At 44.1% G+C, this 27,877-nt stretch overlaps 3 protein-coding genes and 1 non-coding gene across 7 annotated transcripts; 2 read left to right on the top strand and 2 right to left on the bottom strand.

The window, feature by feature from the left end:
* The first annotated feature begins 681 nt into the window (after positions 1-681).
* Positions 682-8,933, top strand: LOC127001942 (39S ribosomal protein L13, mitochondrial-like). Of its 2 annotated transcripts, XM_050867209.1 has the most exons (6): positions 682-699; positions 1,351-1,442; positions 5,362-5,485; positions 6,365-6,519; positions 7,144-7,233; positions 8,118-8,933. In XM_050867209.1, the coding sequence occupies exons 3-6, from the start codon at positions 5,383-5,385 to the stop codon at positions 8,259-8,261; spliced, it is 492 nt and encodes a 163-aa protein (XP_050723166.1). In that variant the 5' UTR covers positions 682-699; positions 1,351-1,442; positions 5,362-5,382; the 3' UTR covers positions 8,262-8,933. The 2 variants fall into 2 exon arrangements, with proteins under 2 accessions (XP_050723166.1, XP_050723165.1); XM_050867208.1 differs by lacking the exons at positions 682-699; positions 1,351-1,442 and adding an exon at positions 4,068-4,204.
* An 88-nt stretch (positions 8,934-9,021) lies between these two features.
* Positions 9,022-15,262, bottom strand: LOC127001940 (protein Pixie-like). 3 transcript variants are annotated; one of them, XM_050867206.1, is made up of 2 exons: positions 15,125-15,262; positions 9,022-12,512 (listed from the first exon to the last, which is right to left on the bottom strand). In XM_050867206.1, exon 2 carries the CDS (start codon positions 12,478-12,480, stop codon positions 10,627-10,629), a length of 1,854 nt encoding a protein of 617 aa, XP_050723163.1. In that variant the 5' UTR covers positions 12,481-12,512; positions 15,125-15,262; the 3' UTR covers positions 9,022-10,626. The 3 variants fall into 3 exon arrangements, with proteins under 3 accessions (XP_050723163.1, XP_050723164.1, XP_050723162.1); XM_050867207.1 differs by lacking the exon at positions 15,125-15,262 and adding an exon at positions 14,814-14,833; XM_050867205.1 differs by lacking the exon at positions 15,125-15,262 and adding an exon at positions 14,412-14,566.
* A 3,102-nt stretch (positions 15,263-18,364) lies between these two features.
* LOC127001939 (39S ribosomal protein L43, mitochondrial-like) lies at positions 18,365-26,541 on the bottom strand. Its single transcript, XM_050867204.1, has 4 exons — positions 26,119-26,541; positions 24,149-24,255; positions 23,202-23,404; positions 18,365-18,594 (listed from the first exon to the last, which is right to left on the bottom strand). The coding sequence occupies exons 1-4, from the start codon at positions 26,259-26,261 to the stop codon at positions 18,469-18,471; spliced, it is 579 nt and encodes a 192-aa protein (XP_050723161.1). The 5' UTR covers positions 26,262-26,541; the 3' UTR covers positions 18,365-18,468.
* Trnaa-ggc (transfer RNA alanine (anticodon GGC)) lies at positions 25,317-25,391 on the top strand. The gene has a single exon. It is a non-coding gene; the product is annotated as a tRNA-Ala (tRNA).
* Positions 26,542-27,877: the final 1,336 nt, after the last annotated feature.

Genomic DNA, 27,877 nt, shown 5'->3' with positions numbered 1-27,877 from the left:
ATGAATGGCTCTTTCTGTATACCTTTCATGTATAGGTAGTTCTCTCTCTCTCTCTCTCTCTCTCTCTCTCTCTCGTTCAGTTGTTGTGTCGCATCAGATTCACTGCTTTACTGTGATCTCCGAAGCTTCGACGCTTTGAACCTCACGACCTTGAAATAAAAAAAGTGACATATTACATGTAATGTTTCGATGTGTGTGTGTGTGTGTGTGTGTAGAAGACGACACCAGACCACTTTGCTCAATACCTGCAGGACATCACCAGGCAGGAAGTTCAGCGTCACACCTCTCATTAAACTCGTGCAATTGCCGCTTCACCCGAGCTAATATTAATGGGCACAAACTTAAGCGCGAAAAAAAGATACTAAACCTATCTTCTGGCGTCACGTCCAGGGCATAAATGTAATTGTCTGCGAGTTAATTTTGATACTTGAAGGTTAGAAAATCGGACTCCACTTTAACCTAATAACGACCATGAAGGACGACCTCTGTGTGTGTGTGTGTGTGTGTAAGTTTCGGGACAATCATCAATATAAAACCAAATAACCAAGTCAGTTATATACACGTTCTACTCTCTCTCTCTCTCTCTCCTTTGCAGGGGTGGGGGAGGACCTGGCTGGGGTGAGGCTTCAGACCGGCGCCTACGCCACCACAGGCAGCCTCCTGCACTCCGGGGCCACCGTCCTGCCCACCCTCGAGCAGGTAATGTATGCAGGGTGTGAGCAGAGCCACGGAATAGGAGAGTCTGGCCTACTTCATCACAGGCGGCATGTTGCTACCTGAAAAGCGGCGCGGAATTCAAATTGACGCGGATACAATTGTGGGTTTTTATATCCTCTAGGTATCGTCAGGATCTCGAAGAAGTACCTAAGCACATAAAAACAATGTATCAGCACCAGTTTGAGTTTCTCGCGGCTCATTGGATAACAACATGGCGCCTGTGATGGTTTGGCAACTCTCCCATTGCATGGTTCTGCTGATCTTCAATTAAATTTCAGCATCTTGAGTCAAGGGAACCACTTGGGGCAGCATGAGCCAAGTAAGTCATATATCACAGCAGTAACTTGAAATATAATTTGCCCACGCCACTAAGTGGCTGGGGCCTTCAACCAGGCCCTAGAAGTAAACCTACAGGCGCTATGGATTGCACTCTATCCAATCAATGACCGGTGCTGCTTGTTCTTCCATGTTTGTTTGTTTGTCTATATAAGTACTTCATCTGAATCACACTTATTTATCCCCTCAACCAACTTAAAAACTTCAACATTACAAGGGTGCCCTCAATAACACTGACCCCCCACTTCCCTCCCTCATGGCACGTCCCTAATGCTGTCTTCCTCATGGCGGGTACAGGTGAGCGTGTGTCTGCACCTGCGGCCCCTCCACCTGACGCGCGCCATGCCCATCATCAGCTACAAGGCGAAGGACTCGTCGAGGGAGCCTAGGTGAGCAGAGGCGGGTCTGACTGTGCCGGACGTGACCTAATACTGGGTGGCGGTAGACATTAGCTATTACTTACATTACTGTCGCCGCCAAGATGGTCCGACGGCTTCACCAGACCCATCCTCCTCCGAAGAAGCTTCGCCACTAAATGACGGGACAGGCGCTCCACCACTCCGCTGCTGGAGTGTTCTTTCGGACTGTGGTGGGTATAGCCCTCGAGCCGCTTCACGGAAAAACTGATGTAGTTCAGTGCCTCCCTCACAATTTCGAAGAAAAAGGTATCGCCCCAAGTACTGGCGCAGGAAGGCTGGCCGAATGCCAGGGCGCTTGACCCACTCCTTGACGTCCCTCCAGAGCCGCTCAGTGTTTTGTGTGTGCACCTCTGAATCTGCTGGGTCAACAAAGTTTTCTGAATGATTTATTACTGTGTGTATATCCTTCTTTCGATAAATTTGAATATGCTTTCCAGCAGTCACTTATAATGACCGACCCGTGGCGAACTTTTTTCTTTATAATAGGTATGAGTGTAGCAGTCACGTTTTCCACTCAATGGCTCTGTTAGAGGAACTACCACACACTTTTTTAATCACGTTCCATTGCACCAAATAGCCATGTTTGGCTCAACACTCGGCCCCGCTCATATTTTTTTTCACAATCAAAGTTTCGTCAATTTCTACGACCTTGTCCCGTCCACCGATAGGTTGCAGATTAGAAAACCAAAATTCCGTCACCTCGCTGCAGAAACTTTTCCAGTCCACGGCCGTCTGTCTTGAGATTTCTAAATTTGCTGGTATTGTCCGTGTGAAAAATGCTTTCTAACCCATAGCTTGACGAGACACACTATTTTCCAGGGTTTTAGTTTGTTTTCCAGAAATGTGCCTTTATAGTCACTGGTAGAAAAATTACATAGCCGCCGTTTCTTGGTTTTAGGAACCACATATGAGCCTGTGCACCGCCACTGTTTTCTGTCTTCACGATATATGCAGCCACGTCCACAAGTTACGCACACAATGTGACGAGGTAGAACCCCGTGATCGCGAAGAATTTTCAGAGCTTCTTTGTCGTCTTTGTACGCTTTTTTGATCAAGGCATACTCAGTGAGGGAACAAGCTGATCATAAAGAATCCTTGCTGATACTGACCCACCAACCACCAAACACTATAACACGCCACGTATGTCCGCACCTACACGGAGCATCGCTATTGGTTGAATACAACAGACGTGTCCTCAGGAAAAAAAAGAATATTGGCTACTTGAGAATAACGATCCAACTAACAAACATTAGAGAAAAACCAATAACCTGAACTCGAATGGAAAATTTTCGAACACAAGTAACCTGCGTTCGAACTTACTTAATTCACGCGGTCAAACGTGTTACCAAACCTGCTTCACGCGTTCGTACGTGCTACCAGTAAGTGAATACATAGTCGTATATGACGGTTGCAAGATTCTTATGACGTAAATTACTTACCGTTTAGATGCTTCATTATGACCTTAATACTGTAACGGGGGGCTTCGCCTCCCTCGAACCCTCCTTTGGTATGGAGTGAGTGAAATTGCGTGGTTTCCGTACGTTGTAATAAATCCCGGAATGTATGAAATTTCCCTTCATCTAAGTAAGTGTAAGGAATTTCCCTACATCTAGGGTATTTTTCAACCCCCCATAACGCAAGAACTATGCATTTACGACGCATTTCATGTTTACCACCGCATTCCCCGCAGTCTCAATGGCCCCTTAGCCAAAATTGGATAGAATAATACCCATATCCCTAACCATCCTCCTAGCCTTCTCGTTTACAAGGATATAATCTATAGCTGACTCCCTTCCCCTTTCTGCCCAGGCTACCCTTCCCTCCGCTATGGTTAAATTTAATATTTCTGAGTCACACTCCTCCACAAACTCTAATAACAATGTCCCGTTTCTATTTATCTCCTCTCCTGGGATACCAATATGTCCATTCATGTCTCCCATGACAATTACTTGGTCCTGTCTGTTTTCTGCTATTACCCTCCCTACCCTCTCATACTTCCTTTCGTTCTCTACCCTTGCACCCGTCCCTTCCATTGTCATGTAGCACACTACTATGATTAGGTGCTCTATCCTACTCTTGTACTCTATTTTCACTGCTAGAATATCCTCGCTTGCCTCGCTGTTACCCACATCCAGTTCCTCAAAAGTTAAGCCAGAGTCCCGTTTTATATATAATCCTACTCCCCCACCTTTCCTTGGGTATTTAATTACTCCTTCCCTTGGCTATAAAATTGTAGTCCCCTGACCTGCCTTCTAGTCTTTCCCAGACGCCTCCCCTGCTCCCTTGCCTCCCTCCCCTTCTGTTCCTGCTGCCCTACACTGCTATGGTTTTTGTTCCCCTTAGGTTTGCCCACGGGAGCCCCCAAAGAGGGGGATTGAGGGAGAGAAAGGGAAAGGTAAAGAGTGAGGGGGGGAATAGAGGGAGAGGGTGAGAAAGAGAGAGAAGGATGAAGGAAGAGTGAGGAGTGAGAGGGAAAGGGATGGATGTCTGGTCACTCTATTTCTTTTTTCATATAGGAGCAGTACTTAGCGAGATTTTTTTTTCCTTTTCTACTTTAATTGCTTTCTTTACACACACACACAAAAAAAAAAAAAAAAAAAGAATAGTGATCCCTGCTCTAAACACCGTGACGTCACATGTAAACACACCACCACCACCACCACCGCCTGGCCGGCACGCTGGGAACAAAAAGTCTTATTTAAGCAATTATGTCGGCAGCAAAGCGGGTCCAGGTGAGCCAGCCATCTATTTTAACAGTAATGCTTTTAAGGAAGGGATGCGGAAAGGAGAGGGAGAGGAAGAATGAGGGGAATAGTGTAGGGAGAGGGATGGAGGAAGGAGAGGAAGAGAGGGGAATGGTGTATGGAGAGGGAGGAAGGAAGGAGAGGGAGAGGAATGGAAAGGACAGAAAGAGGAGAGGGATGGAGGAAGAAGAGAGGATGGAGGAAGGGAGAGGATGGAGGGAGAGGAACGGAAAGAAGGACAGAAAGAGGAGAGGGATGGAGGAAGAAGAGTAATAATGAGGGGAATGGTGTAGGGAGAGGGATGGAGGAAGGAGAGGGAGTGTAGGAACATGCAACCCATTACACGGGTATAGTTTAGACTCCACAGCGATAGGCAGATCAGAGTGTGAAAGGGATTTGGGAGTGTTAGTGAACTCTGACCTAAAACTAAGGAAGCAATGTATTAGTGCGAGGAATAGGGCTGACAGGGTATTAGGCTTTATTAACAGGACGGTAACCAACAGGAGTGCAGAGGTCATCCTCAGACTCTATTTAGCATTAGTTAGGCCACACTTAGATTATGCTGTCCAGTTTTGGTGCCCACACTACAGAATGGACATCAGCTTGCTAGAATCAGTTCAGAGGAGGATGACCAAGATGATTCAGGGGAGGGGAATGGTGTAGGGAGAGGGATGGAGGAAGGAGAGGGAGAGGAATGGAAAGAAGGACAGAAAGAGGAGGGATGGAGGAAAAAGAGTAATAATGAGGGGAAAAGTGTAGGGAGAGGGAAAGAAAGAATGAGTGGAAAAGTGCAGGAAGAGGGAGGGGGAGAGGAAGAGTGGGAGAATGAGGGGAAAGATGTAGAAGCCTGAAGGTTAGATTTAGTTTGGTGAGATTATTTAATTATAATTGTTTTTGATAAATATGTGTGATACGCTTTGCACTGAACCGTTATGCTGGTGTCAGTGTAATACCAACGAATTCCACTTCCCCATACATCCACATGACCTCTATCAGGGAACACATGAGAAACTGATCCAGATTCATAAGGTGGAAGAAAAAATTGATGCCAGGGATTGAGCCCGCGACCAGCCGGACTATTGGGTGATTCTGTAGTAACCATATAGTTTGAAAATACAGATGAAAAAAAATTATGTTCTTTTCAGCAATGGGCTACGTTTGGTCGCATGTGGTACCTGTTTGACGGGAAGTGGCAGAACCCTTTTGCCTCGGCAGATAAAATTGTGACGTACCTGGAGGGGACACACAAGCCCATCTACCACCCCCTGAGTAAGTACCGGTATGACGTGATTCCCTTATCCTTGTGTTTTGATGTTTTAAGTCATTAGTCTCTACCAACAATAATGTGGCTGATTTGTCTTTCATGACCAGTTTTTCAAGGCATTGTTAGTTACTTTCGTTGATTTTTTATTTAACTTATTATGACTGATTTCATAATATCTATATCTACTTCTGTGAAAATCCAATGCCACTAGCTAACTCAGTTCCCAAAATGGAACTATATGACCATACTAGCTGCATAACTTATGAATGCTACTAATATAGTGTTTTAAAAATCTGACATTACCCTACATTCTTATCACAATTTTTTTCAGCCTTCAAATTGTGGCCTCAAGTTTATAATCAATTTTTGCCTTGTGCTCATATATCATCAGGTACAGTTTTGACGATTTATGGTAGATTTACTAATGTGTCCTGAACTAACCTGACTAAAAAAACGTTGATGCATATTTTGAAACAAACCTTGCTAAACCTAATGAAAAATAGATTAAAAGAAATTCATTTACAAAGTTTTGTCATCTTAAATCTTCCATAGACAACTGATAACCTAATTAGGAGGGGAGAGAGAGAGAGAGAGAGAGAGAGAGAGAGAGAGAGAGAGAGAGAGAGAGAGAGAGAGAGAGAGAGAGAGAGAGAGAGAGAGAGAGAGAGAGAGAGAGAGAATTATTCATCATAGCACATTTTAATTCCCCATCACATACACACACACACATCAAACAGAAAGATATTCACATAATACATCATAACAAATAAGTCACCACCTCACACACAAACATTGTAAACTAACCTAGAAACACACAGGGCAGAGATAACATTTCTTTCAACACACGGACACCATTACGAGCCACTGCCTCCCTTCCCGCACAGATGACAGCGGTGATCATGTGGTGGTGATCAACTCCCGGGACATTGCACTGCCTGGGGTGGAGTGGGAGAAGAGGGTGTATTTCCACCACACGGGGTACGCTAAGGGTGCCTCTTGGACACTGGCCTGGCAGTTGCACGATACTGACCCAACCATGGTAAATATGGAATCTGATGTAGTAGGTTTATCTTATTTTCATAGTGGAGGGGACACATTAAGTGCTATACATAAGAAAATTCTGGCTACATGCTACTTCTAAAGAAAATTATGCCAAAAGTAGTATAATACATTTAGGTTGAGGCATCATGACGCTCCTCACATTTTGCTCATCAATTATTATTATTATTATTAAGAGGAAACATTTAGAGGGAGGAGTGCAGACCGTGAATGGCTGTGGTTGACTGGAGATGCCTGAAGCTACTCCTCCCCCTTTTGAAATGCAGTGGTCACAAGCTTTGCTCACACCAGTTTTAGGAGGCATTGAGGAGGCCGGCTATGTGGTCAGGCCTCCCAGCAAATTTGGGGCTGGGTTACAATTGAAGCCTTGGCCTCTACTCATTGTTAAGTACTTGGCTGGTGAGATGCACTACAGGGAGGGGTTACAAGCTCCTCTCTACCCACTCCAGGTCAGGGATTGGGGTGACTGCTAGCCATGCAGGAACACAGAACCCTTGAGATGATAGATTCCCTTCAGAGTATGAATATTAGTATTGTGCTTGTTGTATAATTTCTTCTTTTAATTAGCCTCCGAGTCTTATACAGTTGTTTTCACTTCCTGCAGATTATGAGGAAAGCTGTGTACAACCAGATGAGCAAAAACCTCCTGAGACACGGGAGAATGGCTCGTCTCCACATATTCCCTGATGATAAGGTAAATATAAAAGCTGTGGCCAGGGAGCTGTTACATGGAGGGTGTAAGGTTATGAAAAGGAGGATTTCTTTTCCTTGAGTAAAGAACCAAGAAAATTGCAAACATGATTGGACCTGCCCGGCCTCTCCTACACAGATACCAATTAACATTCATAAAGAGGAAATGAAGGCAAATAACAAAAAAAGCTTAGATAAATTAATGAATAACTTGATCAACAACTCAGCACATTCCCTTCCTTCCCATTTTTATATTACACTAAAACTTTTGCTGTATAAAAGATCATGCCTGTTTAATGATTTTTTTTCATGAGCATATTGAAAAGCATATAAGAAATACTATGGAAAGTTTAAGTTATGTATAGTCTTTTATCTATTACTTTTAATTGTATTTTGTGCTGTTTAAAATACAGTATGCCAGCTTAATGATTTTTTTACATAGAAGCATTTTGAAAAGCATACAAAAAATACTACTTAGGAAGTTTAGTTCTTTAGTGGTTCATCTATTACTTTTAGTGTTTTGTGCTGTTTTGAAGTAGATTTTACTTTTTTTTTAACATACTAGCAGTTTAAAAAGCATACAAGAAATACAACATGGCAAAATTCATTCGTCTTGTATTTTTGTTATTATTTCTAATGTTATTTTGTGCCAATTCAAAGTAGATTACATCTCGTATATTTACACAAACCGTTTATCTTGACATTCTTGATAAGCATGTAAAAAATACTATTACATAAAATGCAGTAATGTTTAAGTATTTTCTCTGTGTTTTTAATGTTACTCTGTGTGCTGGTTCAAAGTAGATCAAGCCTGTCTTATGAAATTACTCAAAAAGAGATTACGCCTCATAAATCCACACTAACCATTTATCTCGCCATTTCCTTCAGGTGCCCGACAAGATTCTGGAGAACATTTCTGCTCAGATTCGCCAGCTGCGGCCAGTACCGACGCGCCTTGACCATTTGCCGGAAGAGGAGGTTGAAAACTTCCCCAAGATATTTGACTGGCCCAAGGAGCACATTATTAGGTAGTGCTTCAAGAGGGACAAGAAATTTCCATACTCTAATGTTGTAAATATGTAGGAACTTTTGCCCCGAGAGACTAATGGACAGAGATTGCACTAGTAGGTTGAAAATGTCCCTTGAATATCACATATTATTATAGTGCTGCAAGGGAGGTAAGAAATCAAGCATGTACCTCGCTGATGTACACAATTTCTTAACCATCGTATCAGTATTTGTGAAGTTGTGTGGCTTGTTTGGCTTTTTAATTCCATTTTGGGGATGGAGTTGGATGTATTTGATTTTCACAAAGTCGACACACTACAAACTGTTGCAAAAAGTTATATAAAAAATCAACTAATCCAACTAACCACGCCTTGAAGAATGGGTAAAGCAGGACTAATCATTCCCATTATTGCTCATGACTTATATATTTAGAAAACCAGGCAGTAATATCCGGGGCAGTTCTAGGTACAAGCAATAAAAAACTGTGGGCCCCATTTCTGTAAGGCCCTGAAAACATTTTCTATAGGTTTGTTGAGCCCCCTGAAAGGAAAAAACAGCACTATTTGATGAATCTTAGTGCTGTTACTGGACACTTTGCAGCAATAGGTTGAAAACAGCCCTTAAATATGGCTCATGTGTGTTTTTGATCTGTCTAACATTTACCAAGATTTTTGTAAATAAAATTATCAAAAGAAATTTGTGGAATTTTTCATCCCTTAGGAAACATCGAAGCACAAGGAGAAATGGCAAAAATAGATATTCTTGACAATGAAAATATCCAAGGTATGATTCAAGTTTTGTTATTGTTATTCACATTCATAGGAAAACCAATAGTAACATGTAACAAATGTAGGTAATCTTGGTGACCAACAGACTTCTCAGGTCAGCAATATGAAATGATCTTGAAACCACCCGAACCTTATATCACCTGAGGGTAAGTTGGCTGATCTCAGGAAACACTGACCACAAAACCTGCTGTGGACCAAAACCTTGTTGCGAAGTAAGACTTTAAATCTTTTGCTGTATATTGATATCACTGCCCCGTGCCCAATGTGCTGAGCTTTGGTGGTCACAGCTGAGCAAGGTAAGGCAGAGATAGCAAAGTTATAACAAACCAACCAGCCACCTTAAAGCCATAGGGCATTATTAAAAGAAGTCACAGGCCCTTGCAGGCAAGTGTACTTTGGTGGCTGACATCTTGGGACATCTTTTCTTGACTGCTATTCACTGACTCATCCCTTCTGAATGGATAGTTTTGTGTTGGGGTATGTCCTTTACACACAGCACAGGATGAAGGCCGTGGAATGGGTACAGAGCCTTAAGTAGTGGTACATCCCTCACACACAGAACAGGATGCAAGGCTGTGGAATGGTGGTACAGATGGATGAAGTGAGATGAAGCCAGAGGAAGGAGTGGCACTGCTACCTATTGGGAGGGTCTGGAATGCAAGGTGAAAAGTACCAAAACAAATCAGCCCTAATGCTTTCCCAGCTTAGAGGGGCTACTGCCCGCCGGCGACACCAGGCCCTGGCGTGTCCCTCGTGGGGCCTGCCCATCACTATACCGTGGCTCCCAAGACTAACCTACAATTGTACTCAAAATACTATAATTATTTCTGCTTTAAAACATTGGTGGAGCCAGTGTTGTTACATACCTTATACTTGCTTCCACAGGCAAACGGTAAAAATAATTTGTCTACAATGACAGCACATCATTGCAAAGTGAAGAGGATCTACCTTGAAACATGGATTGTCAGGATAAATTGAAAGAAATGTCAACAATAACAAATACTGAATAACTACTGTACCTAGATATATATGTATGTCATACTGAAGTGATCCCTTGAAAAACCATTACCAATATACAGGTCCCTAATTGATTTAAAAGAGCACCTTCGCCTCAAGCCACTGAGACAAAGGTGGGAGCCAGCAGAGCTCACCCAACACCAAGACAAGTGAAGGACATAATGACAGGTTACTCTTCTAGTCTTCCCCATTGGGGCTTTAGCAAAGCTGGATGACAAGGACATTTAGAAGCCATTCACCTGACAATACTGGTGCCAGGTTTAGAGATCTTAGCAAAATTAAGTTAACCAACTAAAACACATGAGAGTAGTTTGCCAATATATAACATCTATTGATTCTATTGGGAGGCCACGGGGGATGGGCAGGGTGCAGCAGCAGCAGAAAGCCTTCTCTCCCTCCTCTGACTAATGATGGTAATTTGAGATGAACCATGAACCATGAAAAACACACACACGCACACACCCAACTGCCTTCCTTCATACCTTCCTTTCTCCACTTTAGCTTAGCACTGCGTGGCTCAAATTTAATGGCCGTGGGCCGGGGCTGCACTTCAAAAATATCGCCAGACACCACTACGGCGACCCTCAGTTCTGTTTACCCTCCCCCTTCCCATCTATGTCGAGGAAGAAGTAGTTGCCAGAACTCTTCTGCTCGGTGTCCTTCTGGCTGGCATCTTTGTTGATGCGCGGCCGGAAGTTGTTAGGGTCACGGCGGAAAGTAATCCCCAGCATCTCCAGGAACTTGTTCATGCCAGACACGAGGGTCTGGGGAGTGTTGGCGGTGGTTTTGATGGACGGCAATCCCTCAAACACAATGACACGATCTGCCAGGTAGGTTGCCATGATGAAGTCGTGCTCTACAACAAAAGCCGTCTTCTTGGCGTGCATGATGTACCGCTTGATGACCTTGGCGGCCGCTAGACGCTGCTCGGAGTCCAGGTACGCCGAGGGCTCATCAACCAGGTAGACTTCCGCTGGCGTTCCTAAACAGAGTGTGAGGGCAACTCGCTGCAGCTCACCTCCAGATAGATGCTGCACCTCCTGGTCCATCAGCTCCTCAATCTTCATGGGCTTCATCACGTCCGTCACAAACTGCGGATGGATGTACGCATCTCTAATCTTGTCGTGGAGGAGCTGCCGCACGGTTGACTGGCTCTTGGGGCTGATCTTCTGCGGCTTGTAGGAGATGTGCAGCTCCGGCAGCTCTGACTTGCCCTCATCAGGGTCCAGCCGCCCGGCCAACATCCTGATGAAGGTCGTCTTGCCAGTCCCATTTTCTCCGAGCAGCACCATGATCTCCGAGTCAGTGAAGTTTCCGGCCTCCACTGTCAGCTGGAAGTCCCCCATCTTCTTGGTCATGTATGGGTACTTGAACCGACACATGCGCTTGATCTCCTCCTCGCTCAACTGATCTGAGACCTTGAACGTGAGCGATTCCTCCCTAAATCGCAGGTTCTCTGTCGGGACAAACCCATCGAGGAACACGTTGATCCCCTCACGCACGGAGAAGGGCACAGTGACCACCCCGTAAGCTCCTGGCTGGCCATAGAGGCAACAGATGAAGTCCGAGAGGTAGTCGAGGACAGCCAGGTCGTGCTCCACCACAACCACATAGTTGTCGGCCCTCACCATGGAACGTATAGCCCGGGAGGCATTCAGACGCTGCTTTACATCAAGGTACGAAGACGGTTCATCGTACATGTAAATATTAGCATTCTGGATGCACACCATGGCGATGGCGAAGCGCTGGAGCTCCCCACCAGACAGATCCTCAATGTTACGCCCCAGGACAGCACGCAGGTCAAGAGCAGTAAGGATGTCCTCCATATTTCCCAGGTCGTTCTTTTTGTTTAGCAGGTCCTTGACAGCTCCCTTCACTGCCTTGGGGATCTGGTCGACGTACTGCGGCTTGATGATTGCCTTCAGATCGTCCTCTAAGATACGCGTGAAATAATTCTGGAGTTCATTGCCGCGGAAGTAGGTCAGGATGTCAGTCCAGTCTGGTGGGTCGGCGAACTGCCCCAGGTTAGGCTTGAGCTTACCGGCGAGAATCTTGAGGGCAGTGGACTTGCCAATACCATTTGTGCCGACCAGCCCCAGGACTTCCCCTCGGCGTGGCACAGGCAGGCGGTGGAGCTTGAAGGAGTTCTTGTTGTAGCGGTGGACCGTCTCCTTCTCCAGGTTACTTGGGAGGTTGATGATCATGATGGCCTCGAACGGGCACTTCTTGACGCAGATGCCGCAGCCAATGCAGAGCTCCTCACTGATGGATGCCAATTTGTCGTTCGGCGTCACCTCAATGCAGAGCTTCCCCATGCGCACCACAGGGCACGACTTCTTGCACTCCTGCCGGCATCGCTTGGGCTTGCATTTCTCTGTGTTGACGATGGCAATACGAGTCTGCTTCTCGTTGTCATCTTGCTTCTTGCGGGGCGGCATCTTGGTGAGGTGCTGGAAGTGGCAGGCAGCAACTGCAATACATAAGGATTATCAATACAGATGGAACCTTCTTTTTTAATTCCCTATAAAGACTTATCAACAAGATCCATGGGTTAGTTAATGATCATCATAGACTACTTATTATCCACCAACAGTTTTAATAATGCCATGTGCCATAATTAGGTAAATTTTATGAGCAGAACTGAAATAAATAATAAATAATGCTTATATTAGGGTTGGATCCTCTTTGTTAAATTCCCTATCAAGACTTACTACCAATAATATTTGCAGGTTAACTAATGATCAACAAAGACTATTGCCCACTTTTCAGCTTTAATAGTGCCATAATTAGGTAATTTAAATAAGAGCAGAATCTGTTAAAGAAATTCCTTTTGTCAGGGATGTGATTACATCCTGAAGTAGCCTGGGAGGGGGAGGGGGTAGGCTGACCAGCACACAGTGTGTGGCAGTTTCAAATACACAAAAGTCCCTGCTTCAACCTTCAAGTGTTTTTGTCCATAAGAATTTTTGCTCAATATTTCCACATTTTTGTATGTCAGTAAATCTATATTAAGTAATGAATATTTCTCTTCAGCCTCAACAATCCAAAATCAATAAATATATTTTTAGAATGAGTTAAGGTATAAAACCGAGTTCTACAGAATATCATAAAAAAATAACAAACCCCAACTGCTTTGGGCCAGGGGATAGTAACCTACACTACCAAAATAAAAATTTACTAAATATGTTGAGGGGAAGGATGGAAGTAGAGGAAATAAGATTGATGCAGTCCTATTATGTAGGACTCTTAATAGTGAAGGTTAACATGTATTTAATGACATACTTTTTTCAGGACAGTTTGCATATGAAAATAACTACCATATGTTAATTTTAATGAGGTATCGAATATTGAATGACGAAAAGAACTTGAATAAAAATCTAAAAAAAGACCATCACAAAATACATACCTATACAGGTAACTCGATATACGCGAGTTTGGTTTACGCATTTTTTAAATAATGCGGGGTCCAAAATCCAAATAAAAGTTTAGTTTACATGTTTTTTCACTTATATGCGACATTTTATGGAGTGGCCACCATATGTCTCACGCAACTGGACTCACACGGCGCCGCAGCCACACAGCTGAGCTCAGTTCTTCCCGCGCGCCACTTGAACAACAATATAGAACCCACGCTACTCAACAATAAGGGTGGGCAGGTACCGGTACCAGCTATACGGTACGGTGCCAGTACCAGACTGCTCGGTACCGGTACCAATACTAGCCAGTCGCTCATGGTGTCCCTCATTTCTTCCTCACACGAGTGAGGCTGACACTGAGTGCCTGAGTGGATATCTCGGTGATATGGATACTCTCTCTCACTCTCTCTCTCTCTCCACTGAATGAAGTGAATATTTATTTTTTGATAGATACCTACCTCTTGTTTGATTTACATTGTTTTTGATTTACGCGGCCTCTTCAAGGATACAATACTCGCGTAAATCTAGAATTACCTGTATACGACATTGTGAAGCTGAGCAGCACCACTGTTTCTGGTCTAATACTGTTACCATGATAGGTTACTATTTAAGCAGTGACATTACTATCCATGGTAAAATTCCAGAAGTACACCCACAGACTGACAGTGATAACCACCAATGGTGTAGCACGAGGCATATCATGTATTTCAGGGTAAAATAAGATGTATTTTATTATGGAGATAGTTTTACTTTCCAGAAATCACAAAATGATTGACTTTTCAATACCTGAGGTGAGTGCACCCACTGCCGCCCTGCTCCACCCATTATCACCGGCCAGTGTAGTGGACCACCCCTGCAACCGCCCCTTCCCATCCTGTCCTGTGCTGCATATTTCCACCAGCCCACACCACATACAGAATAAACATAAAATAACCTAACCTAACTTAACCTACCTAATGGGGGGGACTTCGGCCCCATTCACCCCCTTTCAGTCCGGCCTATGTTTCAGAGCTGCCTTGCCATTTATCGTTATTTGTAGGCGAGTGTTTCAGTCTCTTTATTGAATGGCCATCACTTACTTAATGGGGGCTTTTCCCCCTCAATCCCACTAGTGGGTGGGTTTCCCTCCTTGACCTCCCCTTCTATTTTCTGGAAGTCATTCAATAGTGCACTGCCTTCAGGGAACATAAAAAAAAGAATCCAGTGTAAATATTAACTTCCCAAGAGGTGGCTACCTCCTCTCCAACATCAGACACTCTGGTTCCTTCAGGATGCTGCACACCGCGACACACTCGGGTTCCTTCAGACAAATTTAGCACAGTGCCCGAGAGGCCACCCGCCCCGACCGCCCTTACTTTCACTCCACACACAGACACTTCTGAGCCTCCCCGGGCCACCTTATCACTCCTGCTCACTCCCGGGGGCCACAGGACACCCTGGGGCGCCGCGGTGCCCTGGGGACCCTGGCGCCGCCCCGCAGCCCGGGGACACGTGGGCACGGCTCGGGCCCTGCTCCAGCTGTCAAATGCCTCACATATCTATGCCATTTTCACCCATTTCCCAGAGTTTCTCCGCCCCCATTACCTCGGTACTATCAGTGTGTTTATTCATGAGTGCCCTGCGTGAGTCTGGGTCATGTGGGGTGGCTGGGTCGTGTCTTACTCACCTGAAATAAGAGATGGGTGGCCGCCGTCCTCTTGCGTCACTGAGGGAGAGGCCTCAAGGAAAGGAAAGGAGGCGCCTGCGAGAAATACCTCCCCACAGAAATAAGTCGCTCTGCTGTCCACCACGCATGCGCGCTGGGGACTACACAGCAGGAAAACATATTAATCTGCCTGGTTTTGTTATAGTTTGTGATCTTAGTGACGGTTGATATTACCCGCAAGACAACAACACACTAAACCAACAGACTAAACAAGCAAGAACTGAGTGAACATCATCGTGGGGTAATTCTTTATAAAATCTGCCCTATTCGTTTGTTATAAAGCCATTTCTTGATTAAAAGTGTTGCTCTGACGTTAGTGCCACGTATTGGAGCCAAAACAGGACAAGTTAACGATAGCGGTGAGTGAAGTATGGAAAAAAGTAACCAGGCTGAACCCTTCTCTGCGAGTTATTTTGCCGCTGCGAGCTAATTCCTACAACAGAGGCTCAGGCAACGTTACCAGATTTTCGTACTCAGCACATCGTATATTTCCGGTTTCTGGCTCATAACAGTTGTGTAAAACATCAGTAGTTAACAGTTTCTACAATAATTTTAACTCTATGTGGTTCTTTATGTGGGTATGACAGTTTTGGATCTGAAACTGATAAATATAGTTTTGAGTACAACAATCTCTGTTAATGAGGGCAAAGGACGAGGTCGCGGGAAGAGGGAACGGGCCTATAATTTTGATGTCTATCGTTTGATTTTGTTTCTATAATGATTTCTTATGTAGGATTACTTGTATATAATTCACCGTTGGGAGTTGTGATTTAGCCTATGAAATTATACTTCTTTAAAAATATACGTTACCGTAGACTGATTTCTTGGCGCCAATTTTAATTAATCAGACGACTCCGTGGTCTAGTGATTAGCGCGCCTAGCTACGAATCCGTGGGCCCGGGTACGAATCTCGGCCCATACCCCCAACTTTACCTTCAATTCTAATACCAAACTCGTGCTTTTGCATCAGACAAAGTTAACAAAGATTCGAGTTTATTAGTGTTTTTTTACTCCTTTCACTTTCAATGTTTATTTTATTTATCTATTTATTTATTTCACTTTCCTGGAGCTACAGACGCATATTATCATCGTCCTCAGTCATTAATTTAAGCTTAAATGCTCATCAGAAGGTCAAGTCTTACCCAGCATTGTCCACTACTCAGTCTGTCAAGGCGTTCCATCATGCTCCGACAAACGCTCTAACTAAAGCTATCCACCATAATAAAGAACATAAGAACATAAGAACGCAGGAGTCTGCAAGAGGCCGGTAGGCCTGTACGAGGCAGCTCCTTTGACCCTAAGCTCCCGTGTATCTAACCCCACCTAATATCGCTGTCCATGAATTTATCTAGTCTATTTTTGAATGTGACAATTGTATTGGCACTCACCACATGACTTACTAGCCTTGTTTCATTCCACTCATCCACCACCCTGTTAGTAAACCAATTTTTGCCTGTGTCCCTGTTGAATCTGAATTTATCCAGTTTAAACCCGTTACTTCGTGTCCTACCCGGTTCTCTTACCAACAAAACCTTATGAATGTCTCCCTTATTAAAGCCCTTCATCCATTTATAAACCTCGATCATGTCTCCACGCACCCTTCGCCTTTCTAGAGAATGCAAGTTTAACTGTTTGAGTCTTTCCTCGTATGGCAAGTTTCTCAACCCCTGAATCATTTTAGTCATCCTCCTCTGCACCGATAGTCATCCTCCTCTTGTAAGCATGAGAGCCTGGAGGATGATGAAGGAAAGAGCGCAGTGAAAGGTTGACAGGTATAACTGATGCATTGGGAAAAATGAAGTGTGAGAGAATGGAGATCAAGTACAGGAAACAGCATTATGGAGAATTATGAAAGGGAGTGTGAGAGGATGGAGGTCAAGGAATGTATAAGAAACAGTATGAAAGGAGTGAGAGAGAATGAAGGTCAAGGAATGTATAAGAAACAGCACTATGGAGAATTGTGAAAGGAAGTGTGAGAGGATGGAGGTCAAGTAATGTATAAGAAACAGCATTATAGAGAATTATGAAAGGGAGTGTGATAATGAGTGAACAAGGATGACTTTGTGAAGGGTGTATGAGAGGAGGATTGCAGGAGGTGGTATCAAGGGAGGCCACCAGTGAAAAGGGTCAGTAGAGTGGAGGAGAATTGGAGAGATAGAAAAACAGCTGTCTGAAAAAGTAGAAAGTTTTGTTTAGTCGGCGCAACATCTGTGGTCATAAGCCGGAGAGAGACAGAAGGGAAAGGAATTATAGGAGAAGAGAACAGATCCAAGGAGACAGGACACAACCCCCGATTAATACCTGGTACCCATTCACTGCTGGGTGGACAGGGGCGTAGGGTATCGGAAAAGCCGCCCAAATTTACAGCTGTCAGAGCATGTTGGGTATGATCAGGCAGGGTGGAGGAGAGCTGCCAGAAACATGGTCCCCACTCACAAGTGGAAGAGTATGTTCAAAGGAAGATACACATTTCTCAACTCTTAGGGAATAGCTGTTCCTGGGTATTTCCATATTGCTTGCAGTTTGGGCCTTATTTTGATGTTTTCATTGATGTAACTACTGATGACTAGTCTGTACTCAATAAAACACTTTAAAAAATACACCTTCAAAAGCAAACTGAATAAGTAATTTTTCTACTTTTTGCAAAATAGTCTCGATTTTTAAATTTTCATATCATGGGCAAAAAAGTGAAGTGAATTTTAGAACACACACCCTAGAATAACAAAGGCAATATATCAGTGGGTGCACCACATGATAAAAAAAATTGTTCTAGCCAAAAATCTGAAAATTGCAAAAAAGTGACTTAGGCAGTTTGCTTACATGGATCAGCTGATAACCAAGGCCATTTTACAGGTCACAGTACAAGGGAATAGGTGTTCGGTCACCCTTATCACAGGCACCGTGTTGTCACCAAAAGAGCTACGCAATATTTATACTGATGCTGATCCACAGTACACAGTGGCAATAACAACGCCAATCAACAATCAAGAACAAGTCATAAGTGGGAGCCATTTCAAAGGCAATCCCACGCCTACTACTGGACTGGACTGGACTGGACCCACATTAGTGTAGAACGTGAGTGAGCGAGTTCAACGCTGAAGGAACTCAACCAACTAAAGGTTCTACAATAGGGAAAATAAGGACATAAAAACAAAAATGAAAGAAGGAGTGATAAGCTGGGAAAGGCAAGAAAAACGAGAATTACAACAACTCTTTCATTCTACAGCTTTATGCAGTCATGACACAAAACACTATATACAGAGGTGAGTTTAAGGGGAAGCTTGTGAGGGAGAGGCCAGGAAGCATCATGAAGAGGAGGAGGAGGTGGTGGAGGTCTTCTCTGCTCCTTCTCTCAGCTTCTGTTGTTCAAATAACTCCACCAACTTTTGTGTGGCTGTCTGGTCTGTCTGATGGGTGGCTGATAACTCTTCCTGCAATGAGAGACAGATGTTTGTACTGTATACCTGTTGAGGAGGGAGGGAGGAAGACAAGTAGGTAGATAGGTAAGGAAAAAGGAAAGAAGGACAAATGAAAAAATGAATGGAGAGAAAAGAAAGGAACAAACAAAGGGAAGTTTAATGACTAAAAACTTCCTCTTTCCTACATATGCAGAGTGGGTATGTAAAGAAAGGAAAGAGGAAAGAATAAAAAATGAAAGAAAGGAACAAACACAGGCAGGGGTAAAAATATCTTAGCTTGAAATTGAACTCAAAACAGCAGCAGGAACAGTAAGAACCAGAGATTAGTAATGAAGACTGACACAAGGCAAGTGGAGAACCTACATCTGGTAAGAGAACATCCCTTCACATTGGGCTCTAGTTTATCTGACCTCCTTGTCCAGTAGTTTGAATGGGCATAACAGTGAGGGGTAAAAGCAGTCTCAGAGCTGATATATTATGCTTCATAGCAATAATAAGCCCTCTTGGAAGACCTGGAGACAGTGTGGAGGAAAACAAAAGAAAGTTGATCATCGAGTGGGAGAGACTCATAGCCCGTCCAACTCCATAAGGGAAAATAGACATGAAACCAGAAGAAAAAGAAGTCAGGGGGTAAATGCAGTTTTTGACCTGATACATTACATCTACACCCCACCCTGTCCTTCATCCATCCATCATCTACCCTCCACTCATGTCACCCACTGATTCCCCTATAGTAGCAAAAATAGTCCCCCTTGGTTTAAAAAGTCATTGCAGAAGGGGGAAACAGCTACCCTACCTTTGAGCTAATACATCACATTTAATAGCAGTAACAAAGGTAATAGAGAGGGTCAGAATAGGTAAGTTTGGTCACCCTTATCACAGGCACCATGTTGACACTAAAAGAGCTATCGAAATTTAAACTGAATCTGGTACAACACTGTTTTTTGGGCTCAAGGTACTTCTATGAGATTCTGGTGATATCTAGAGCACAAAAAAAGCCTATTGTTGAAGATGACCAAGCTCTCCTATATTTGATGAAGTTGGCCAAGCTCTCCTATTTGATGAAGTTGGTCAAGTTCTCCTATTTGATGAAGTTGGTCAAGTTCTCCTATTTGATGAAGTTGGTCAAGCTTTCCTATTGATGAAGTTGGTCAAGCTCCCCTATTTGATGAAGTTGGTCAAGCTCTCCTATTTGATGAAGTTGGCCAAGCTCTCCTATTTGATGAAGTTGGTCAAGCTCTCCTATTTGATTGAGTTGGCCAAGCTCTCCTATTTGATTAAGTTGGCCAAGCTCTCCTATTTGATGAAGTTGGCCAAGCTTTCCTATTTGATGAAGTTGGTCAAGCTCTCCTATTTGATGAAGTTGGCCAAGCTCTCCTATTTGATGAAGTTGGCCAAGCTCTCCTATTTGATGAAGCTGGTCAAGTTCTCCTATTTGATGAAGTTGGCCAAGCTCTCCTATTTGATGAAGTTGGCCAAGCTCTCCTATTTGATGAAGTTGGTCAAGTTCTCCTATTTGATGAAGTTGGCCAAGCTCTCCTATTTGATGAAGTTGGCCAAGCTCTCCTATTGATGAAGTTGGCCAAGCTTTCCTGTTTGATGGAGTTGGCCAAGCTCTCCTATTTGATGAAGTTGGCCAAGCTCTCCTATTTGATGAAGTTGGCCAAGCTCTCCTATTTGATGAGGTTGGTCAAGCTCTCCTATTTGATGAAGTTGGCCAAGTTCTCCTATTTGATGAAGTTGGTCAAGCTCTCCTATTTGATGAAGTTGGCCAAGCTCTTCTATTTGATGAAGTTGGCCAAGCTCTCCTATTTGATAAAGTTGGCCAAGCTCTCCTATTTGATGAAGTTGGTCAAGCTCTCCTATTTGATGAAGTTGGTCAAATTCTCCTATTTGATGAAGTTAGTCAAGCTCTCCTATTTGATGAAGTTGGCCAAGTTCTCCTATTTGATGAAGTTGGTCAAGCTCTCCTATTTGATGAAGTTGGCCAAGCTCTTCTATTTGATGAAGTTGGCCAAGCTCTCCTATTTGATGAAGTTGGTCAAGCTCTCCTATTTGATGAAATTGGTCAAGTTCTCCTATTTGATGAAGTTGGTCAAGCTCTCCTGTTTGATGAAGTTGGCCAAGTTCTCCTATTTGATGAAGTTGGCCGAGCTCTCCTATTTGATGAAGTTGGCCGAGCTCTCCTATTGATGAGGTTGGCCAAGCTCTCCTATTTGATGAAGTTGGCCAAGCTCTCCTATTTGATGAAGTTGGCCAAGCTCTCCTATTTGATGAAGTTGGTCAAGCTCTCCTATTTGATGAAGTTGGTCAAGTTCTCCTATTTGATGAAGTTGGCCAAGCTCTCCTATTTGATGAAGTGTGCCAAGCTCTCCTATTTGATAAAGTTGGCCAAGCTCTCCTATTTGATGAAGTTGGTCAAGCTCTCCTATTTGATGAAGTTGGTCAAGCTCTCCTATTTGATGAAGTTGGCCAAGCTCTCCTATTTGATGAAGTTGGCCAAGCTCTCCTATTTGATGAAGTTGGTCAAGCTCTCCTATTTGATAAGTTGGCCAAGCTCTCCTATTGATGAAGTTGGCCAAGCTCTCCTATTTGATGAAGTTGCCCAAGCTCTCCTATTTGATGAAGTTGGTCAAGCTCTCCTATTTGATGAAGTTGGCCAAGCTCTCCTATTTGATGAAGTTGGTCAAGCTTTCCTGTTTGATGAAGTTGGCCAAGCTCTCCTATTTGATGAAGTTGGTCAAGCTCTCCCATTTGATGAAATTGGCCAAGCTCCCCTATATGATGAAGTTGGCCAAGCTCTCCTATTTGATGAAGTTGGTCAAGCTCTCCTATTTGATAAGTTGGCCAAGCTCTCCTATTTGATGAAGTTGGTCAAGCTCTCCTATTTGATAAGTTGGCCAAGCTCTCCTATTTGATGAAGTTGGTCAAGCTCTCCTATTTGATGAAGTTGGCCAAGCTCTCCTATTTGATGAAGTTGGTCAAGCTCTCCTATTTGATGAAGTTGGTCAAGTTCTCCTATTTGATGAAGTTGGCCAAGCTCTCCTATTTGATGAAGGTGGCCAAGCTCTCCTATTTGATGAAGTTGGCCAAGCTCTCCTATTTGATGAAGTTGGCCAAGCTCTCCTATTTGATGAAGTTGGTCAAGTTCTCCTATTTGATGAAGTTGGCCAAGCTCTCCTATTTGATGAAGTTGGTCAAGTTCTCCTATTTGATGAAGTTGGCCAAGCTCTCCTATTTGATGAAGTTGGTCAAGCTCTCCTATTTGATGAAGTTGGCCAAGCTCTCCTATTTGATGAAATTGGCCAAGCTCCCCTATATGATGAAGTTGGCCAAGCTCTCCTATTTGATGAAGTTGCCCAAGCTCTCCTATTGATGAAGGTGGCCAAGCTCTCCTATTTGATGAAGTTGGTCAAGCTCTCCTATTGATGAAGTTGGCCAAGCTCTCCTATTTGATGAAGTTGGCCAAGCTCTCCTATTTGATGAAGTTGGCCAAGCTCTCCTATTTGATGAAGTTGGTCAAGCTCTCCTATTTGATGAAGTTGACCAAGCTCTCCTATTTGATGAAGTTGGCCAAGCTCTCCTATTTGATGAAGTTGGTCAAGTTCTCCTATTTGATGAAGTTGACCAAGCTCTCCTATTTGATGAAGTTGGCCAAGCTCTCCTATTTGATGAAGTTGGCCAAGCTCTCCTATTTGATGAAGTTGGTCAAGTTCTCCTATTTGATGAAGTTGACCAAGCTCTCCTATTTGATGAAGTTGGCCAAGCTCTCCTATTTGATGAAGTTGGCTGCTCTCCTATTTGATGAAGTTGGCCAAGCTCTCCTATTTGATGAAGTTGACCAAGCTCTCCTATTTGATGAAGTTGGCCAAGCTCTCCTATTTGATGAAGTTGGCCAAGCTCTCCTATTTGATGAAGTTGGCCAAGCTCTCCTATTTGATGAAGTTGGCTCCTATTTGATGAAGCTGACCAAGCTCTCCTATTTGATGAAGTTGGCCAAGCTCTCCTATTTGATGAAGTTGGCCAAGCTCTCCTATTTGATGAAGTTGGCCAAGCTCTCCTATTTGATGAAGTTGGCCAAGCTCTCCTATTTGATGAAGTTGGCCAAGTTCTCCTATTTGATGAAGTTGGCCAAGCTCCCCTAAATGATGAAGTTGGGCAAGCTCTCCTATTCTATGGCTCTGGTAATAGATGCAGAGAAGAAACCAAAAGAGTGGATTACATCAACCATCATCTCTATGGGAGCAGCACAACAGCATTTTTTTGTATCTTTTTTTTTCTCTCTCTTTTCCCTTGAGCTGCATCCTTTAGAAAAAAAAGTGATGAGACCACTAACACAGGGCTAGTCATTGAGCATAACAATAAAGAGTAAAAGTAGTTTATGAGCTCATACCTTACATTTAAAAGCTATAATGATCCCCTTTGGTTTAAATGGGAATGATACTAGGGGGTAATAGGTGCCTCTGAGTTGATACATTACTTTTAACAGCAATAATAATAGGAATAAAAGCAGAGAAATTTTGAACAGAATGTATTACTTCAACTATCATCTCTGTTGGGGCAGCAATATATACTTGAGTTGCCTCCTTTAGAAAAAATAAAATGGCAAGACCACTAACACAGGGGTAGTCCTTGAGGTTGAGGCTGGGGTGTTGGTGCGTCCAGGGGGTCCAGGGTCCTTGGATGGAGGGGTGGTCGGTGTGTTGGTACTTCCTCAGCCTCTCGGTGGGGTATCCCGAGCGGCCCCTCAGGTACTCCACCCACTTTTGTACATCCTCGCAGGTGTTCATGTGTGTCGATATGTACTCTTCTCCTCCATTCACTAAAAACAGGATCATATTTTCACTATCACTGATTATAAAGGCCAAAAAAATCAGTAATCGTTGCAGTTATCAATTCTTATCACCAGTATCATCAGTGATATTCATGTGAGAGTTAAATATCATTGCTCACTAAATATATGTCAGACTTTAATGTGCTATAAATTGCTCTCAAAGGTTCACAGCACATGCCAAAATTTTACTGAGTGAGGTCTGGTATGTGCAAAAATCTGAAGATCCTCTAAACACAGGATCTGAATCTATAAAGGCATAAAAGCACAGTCCTAAACCTACTGTTGGCAAAAGTTATTGATGTCAGGGAATAATTTCTAAAAAGTTAGTGGTTCAAAAAATTACTGTGGATTACATGATGCAGAATGTTTAGTAATTTGTGGTGCTCATTTACTGTATCATTATTGAAATATGTGAAAGGGCATCAAGGGAAAACAAAAAATTCATATAACCCCAAACAGAGTCTCCTAGATTAGCAGATATGGATATGAAAAAAAAGACAGTGAATTCAGAAAGAGAGAGTTCAACTAATATACAGGAGCATAACCCATAGTGAAAAATACTAGTGACAGAAGTGCTGTTACAAAGGCTATACTTCACTCCATCAACAACAACAACAAGTGACAATAAAGAAGAATTAAAGAGCAGGGACATAAACAATACCTAATGTGTTAACAGGAGGGTGTTTATTGGTGCATTTCTCTGTTCAGATGCAGCATGGCACATATACTTACAATACTCTGCCTTTAAGCATGAGGAACGGTGGCGGCGCGGCTTGACGTAAACAACAACTCCGGGGTTATCTCTTGCAAACCCAATCAGCTCCTTCTCGATGTATTCCCTGTAAAGACAAAGTTGGTTTAATATGGAAAAAAAGAGATTATGATTAACTCCTTTGGTAATTATAAAGAACAAGGGCATGTATTTTTTTATTTTTCCAGAATTCTCTCACACAAACATAAATAATACTCTTAAACATTAAAAACAGGTAACTGCCAAACATCATAAAGTCAAGGGAGACAGAGTGCCATTGTAAGTAAAAGTACCTAAGTCGGATGCATACGCAACAGCTGCGCGTGGCCTCGGTGCTCATCTCCCTTCCATTGGCCCTTAGACCCATAGATGCAGACCTACTACAAGAAGCTACAGGAGTGGAGCAAAAAGTGCCTGCTACAATTCAATGAAGAAAAATGTAAAGTCATGCACCTTGGGAGGGGATTTCCAGCATACCAATACCACATGGGAAACACTCCACTATCCACCACAGAGGCAGAGAAAGACCTGGGAGTATATGTTACCAGGATACCAGTGAAGGCGAAATCCGTGGCAATCGCAGCGGAGGGGTTAAGCCTGTGGTGGGAAAAAAACCTTAACCTGACACATGGCCAGTACAACATCCAGGTTACCACAGTTCATCTTTCCCATGTTCCCCTAAGCACCCATTTATCGGCCATCACGAAAGTGGCGCAAGAAAGAATGAACAGCTGGGTGGGCTGAACGCCAACTGCCCAAGGTGGGATTCTAACCCAGGCCCACAGATTCGTAGTCAGGGGCGCCAACCCCGACACTGTGGAGCAGTTGAAAGGTGGGAGAATATATATTTGTAACCCCCCATGCTAGGTCCCCTTCATCAAGTTTTGGTAGTATTCTTGGCTCTTGTAATCCTTCCCTCTTTGTTTCCACTTTTCATTAGATTCAAGTAAGATTTCCATGAGAATTTTGTGCATTTTGAATTGCTGTCCTTTAAGCCCCCGATCATGGTGCAGCGGTTAGCACGCCCAACTGCCCAGGTTGTAAGACAGGCATGTATAACATTCTCACAAGGTAACTCTTCTCACAAGCAGTAGTAAGAGACACCATTGTTATTATTATTGAGACCCATTGTGTGGGTTCTCACCGAGAGGCGACCGTGGTGTAACGGTTAGCACGTCCGCCCGGCAAGCGGAAGGTCCCTGGTTCGATTCCCGGGCGGTGCCTGCCTTTTCTGGTGAACCCCCTACCACATCCAAGATGGCGCAGTGAGTAGGATCCAGCAGCGATACACACTCCCCGGACTGGCCTTGCGGGGGGGGGCCTTAGGGGGAGGTGTGTGGGTTCTCACCGAGAGGCGACCGTGGTGTAACGGTTAGCATGTCCGCCCGGCAAGTGGAAGGTCCCGGGTTCAATTCCCAGGCAGTGCCTGCCTTTTCTGGTGAACCCCCTACCACATCCAACATGGTGCAGTGAGTAGGATCCAGCAGTGATACACACTCCCCGGACTGGCCTTGCGCGGGGGGGGGAGCCTTAGGGGGGAGGTGTGTGGGTTCTCACCGAGAGGCGACCGTGGTGTAACGGTTAGCATGTCCGCCCGGCAAGCGGAAGGTCCCGAGTTCGATTCCCGGACGGTGCCTGCCTTTTCTGGTGAACCCCCTACCACATCCAACACCCATGAAAGGGCATCAAAGGAAAACATAAAATTCATCCAGACCCAAGCTGAGTCTCCTCAATGAGCAGACATGGATTTGAAAAAAAAGTGAATCAAGAAAAAGAAACTAAAATAGGTACAGGAGCAGAACACAGGTGAAAAATACCAGTGACAGAAGTGCCGTTACAAAGTCTACACTTCGTCCCATCAACAACAAGTGACAAGGAAGAAGAAACAAACACTAAAAAGCAAATGGAAACTAAAATTTTGGATATTATGAAGAAGAGTACGGCGTGTCACCTCATGCCCTTGCTGCCTCCCTGTGTCTTGCAGAACTTGAAGGTTATCCTCTGCAGCTGCTGCACGTAGCGGCCCACGCCATTCTGCAGCGGCGCCTTCACGAAGCTCGAGCCCCAGAAGAGAGACCACGTCTTGCTCGACATGACGGAGGCGGCGGCTTCTTCTTCTGGAGTGTTTTTACAGGTTTAGGGGCTAGACAGACTGTGGACCACGGCCTCCAGAGCCCCGTCAGAGGAGGATGCTAACACTTGTTTTCTTCTTTTTCTGCTGGAGTGTTCGAGTTTGTCGTCGGCTTGTCTGCTACGATTTTGATCTTGATGTCACAGGTGACGAGAGGTTTCTCACTTTGTAACGGCAACTCATTTGTACACTCGAGTACTACATTCATTTCGCATCCCATCTCAGTCAGAATTCCCCGCATCATTTCCATTCTGTCTTTTTTATACTTTTCATATCCTAGTATTACATGTTCTAAGTCGTTTCGTCCACTCCCGTGTCGTATGAGAGATAAGTGTCCGCACATCGCAACGGGGTTACTTTTACTTCGCAGAGCTCTGCTGGAGGACCAACAAATTACATCACGCTGCTCCGTTGAAACCAAAACACAGACTTTTTACCAAAATATTATCCTATTGTCCAGTGATGGGGTGTGGATATAACGGAACAAGTTCCCAGATAAGTCATTTTACAGACCATCAGTTGTGGACAAGATACAGGGACTGAAATGAGAGAAGATATCACCAGAATGCTGAGGGCAGTCGCTACCCAGAGTATAGTTCTCTTTTTATAGCAGACTCGTTGACTTGTCATGTGGCTGGCTAACCTGTCGACAGGTTAATGGACCGTATTGGCTATACAGGCAACGCCACGTGCGGCCAGCAGACTGAACGTTCCCCCCTGTTCCCCCCTCTACTGCGCATGCGCCGACCTGTGTTTATATGCGCTACTCGGCCCACTCCAAAACACTGGAAAAATCGGTCCCCCCGAGCAACGTTGCCAGATTATCGTACTCAGCCTTTTATGTTTGCCGATTTCCGACCCAATAAACCCGGCCACTCAACTCCACGCTGAATTTTCCATAGAGTTCAAGTTATAGATTAGAGTGCGTCTGAAGCTGTCTCAGGGATACACGGCCATGATGCCGCCGTGGCCCAAAGCCGATAACTGCACACACTTCACTCTTACCCGATTTCAGTTTTTCTCCATGGTAGGTAGAAGTAAAGTGTATGCAGTCGTTGGCTTAGAGCGGTGGCGGCACCAAGGGGTTGTATCCTGGAGGCAGCCTCAGACGCACTCTAGTACATAACTTGAGTTCTATGGAAAGTACTGCTTTGACAGTTCACTGAGTGGCCACGTGCGGTGCTGCCTGTATAGCCAATACGGTCCAAAGGCCAGCCACTGCCGGGACTGCCCTCAGTATTCTCGTGTTATTTTCTCTCCCTTAAGTTCCTGTTTCATGTCCACAGCTGGTAGTCTGTAGAATGACTTATCGGGGAACTTGTATCGTTTATTTCCACACCCCAGCATGCCACAATAGAATGGTATATAGGCAAAAAGTCTGTCTTTCGGTATTAACGGGGGAGCGTTGTTGGTCCTCCAGAGCTCGGCCACAGCTGGAACTGGACGAGTTGAGCACGGCATCTATAATTTCTTGCAAACCTCCATGGTTTCTCGCATTCTCATCCATCATAAAGTTTCATCATAAAAAAACCTTCATGTTTTTTGGGCTTCTTTCGTTCCGAGTCATTCTTCCACCTAT

Source organism: Eriocheir sinensis, chromosome 22 (genome assembly GCF_024679095.1).
Source record: "Eriocheir sinensis breed Jianghai 21 chromosome 22, ASM2467909v1, whole genome shotgun sequence".
NCBI classification, from domain to species: Eukaryota; Metazoa; Arthropoda; class Malacostraca; order Decapoda; family Varunidae; genus Eriocheir; species Eriocheir sinensis.
This window is presented reverse-complemented; position numbering and strand designations above follow the sequence as displayed.

Coding starts and splice junctions, on each gene's coding strand:
- LOC127001942 (XM_050867208.1), top strand. CDS start 4,181: ATGTCGGCAGCAAAGCGGGTCCAG. Junction 4,205..5,361: donor CGGCAGCAAAGCGGGTCCAG/GTGAGCCAGCCA, acceptor TGTTCTTTTCAG/CAATGGGCTACGTTTGGTCG. Junction 7,234..8,117: donor ACATATTCCCTGATGATAAG/GTAAATATAAAA, acceptor CATTTCCTTCAG/GTGCCCGACAAGATTCTGGA.
- LOC127001940 (XM_050867205.1), bottom strand. CDS start 14,436: ATGGGGCCGAAGTCCCCCCCATTAG. Junction 12,513..14,411: donor GCCGAAGTCCCCCCCATTAG/GTAGGTTAAGTT, acceptor TATGTATTGCAG/TTGCTGCCTGCCACTTCCAG.
- LOC127001939 (XM_050867204.1), bottom strand. CDS start 26,261: ATGTCGAGCAAGACGTGGTCTCTCTTCTGGGGCTCGAGCTTCGTGAAG. Junction 23,405..24,148: donor ATGCTTAAAGGCAGAGTATT/GTAAGTATATGT, acceptor TCCTGTTTTTAG/TGAATGGAGGAGAAGAGTAC. Junction 18,595..23,201: donor ACCTCAAGGACTACCCCTGT/GTTAGTGGTCTT, acceptor CTCTCATTGCAG/GAAGAGTTATCAGCCACCCA.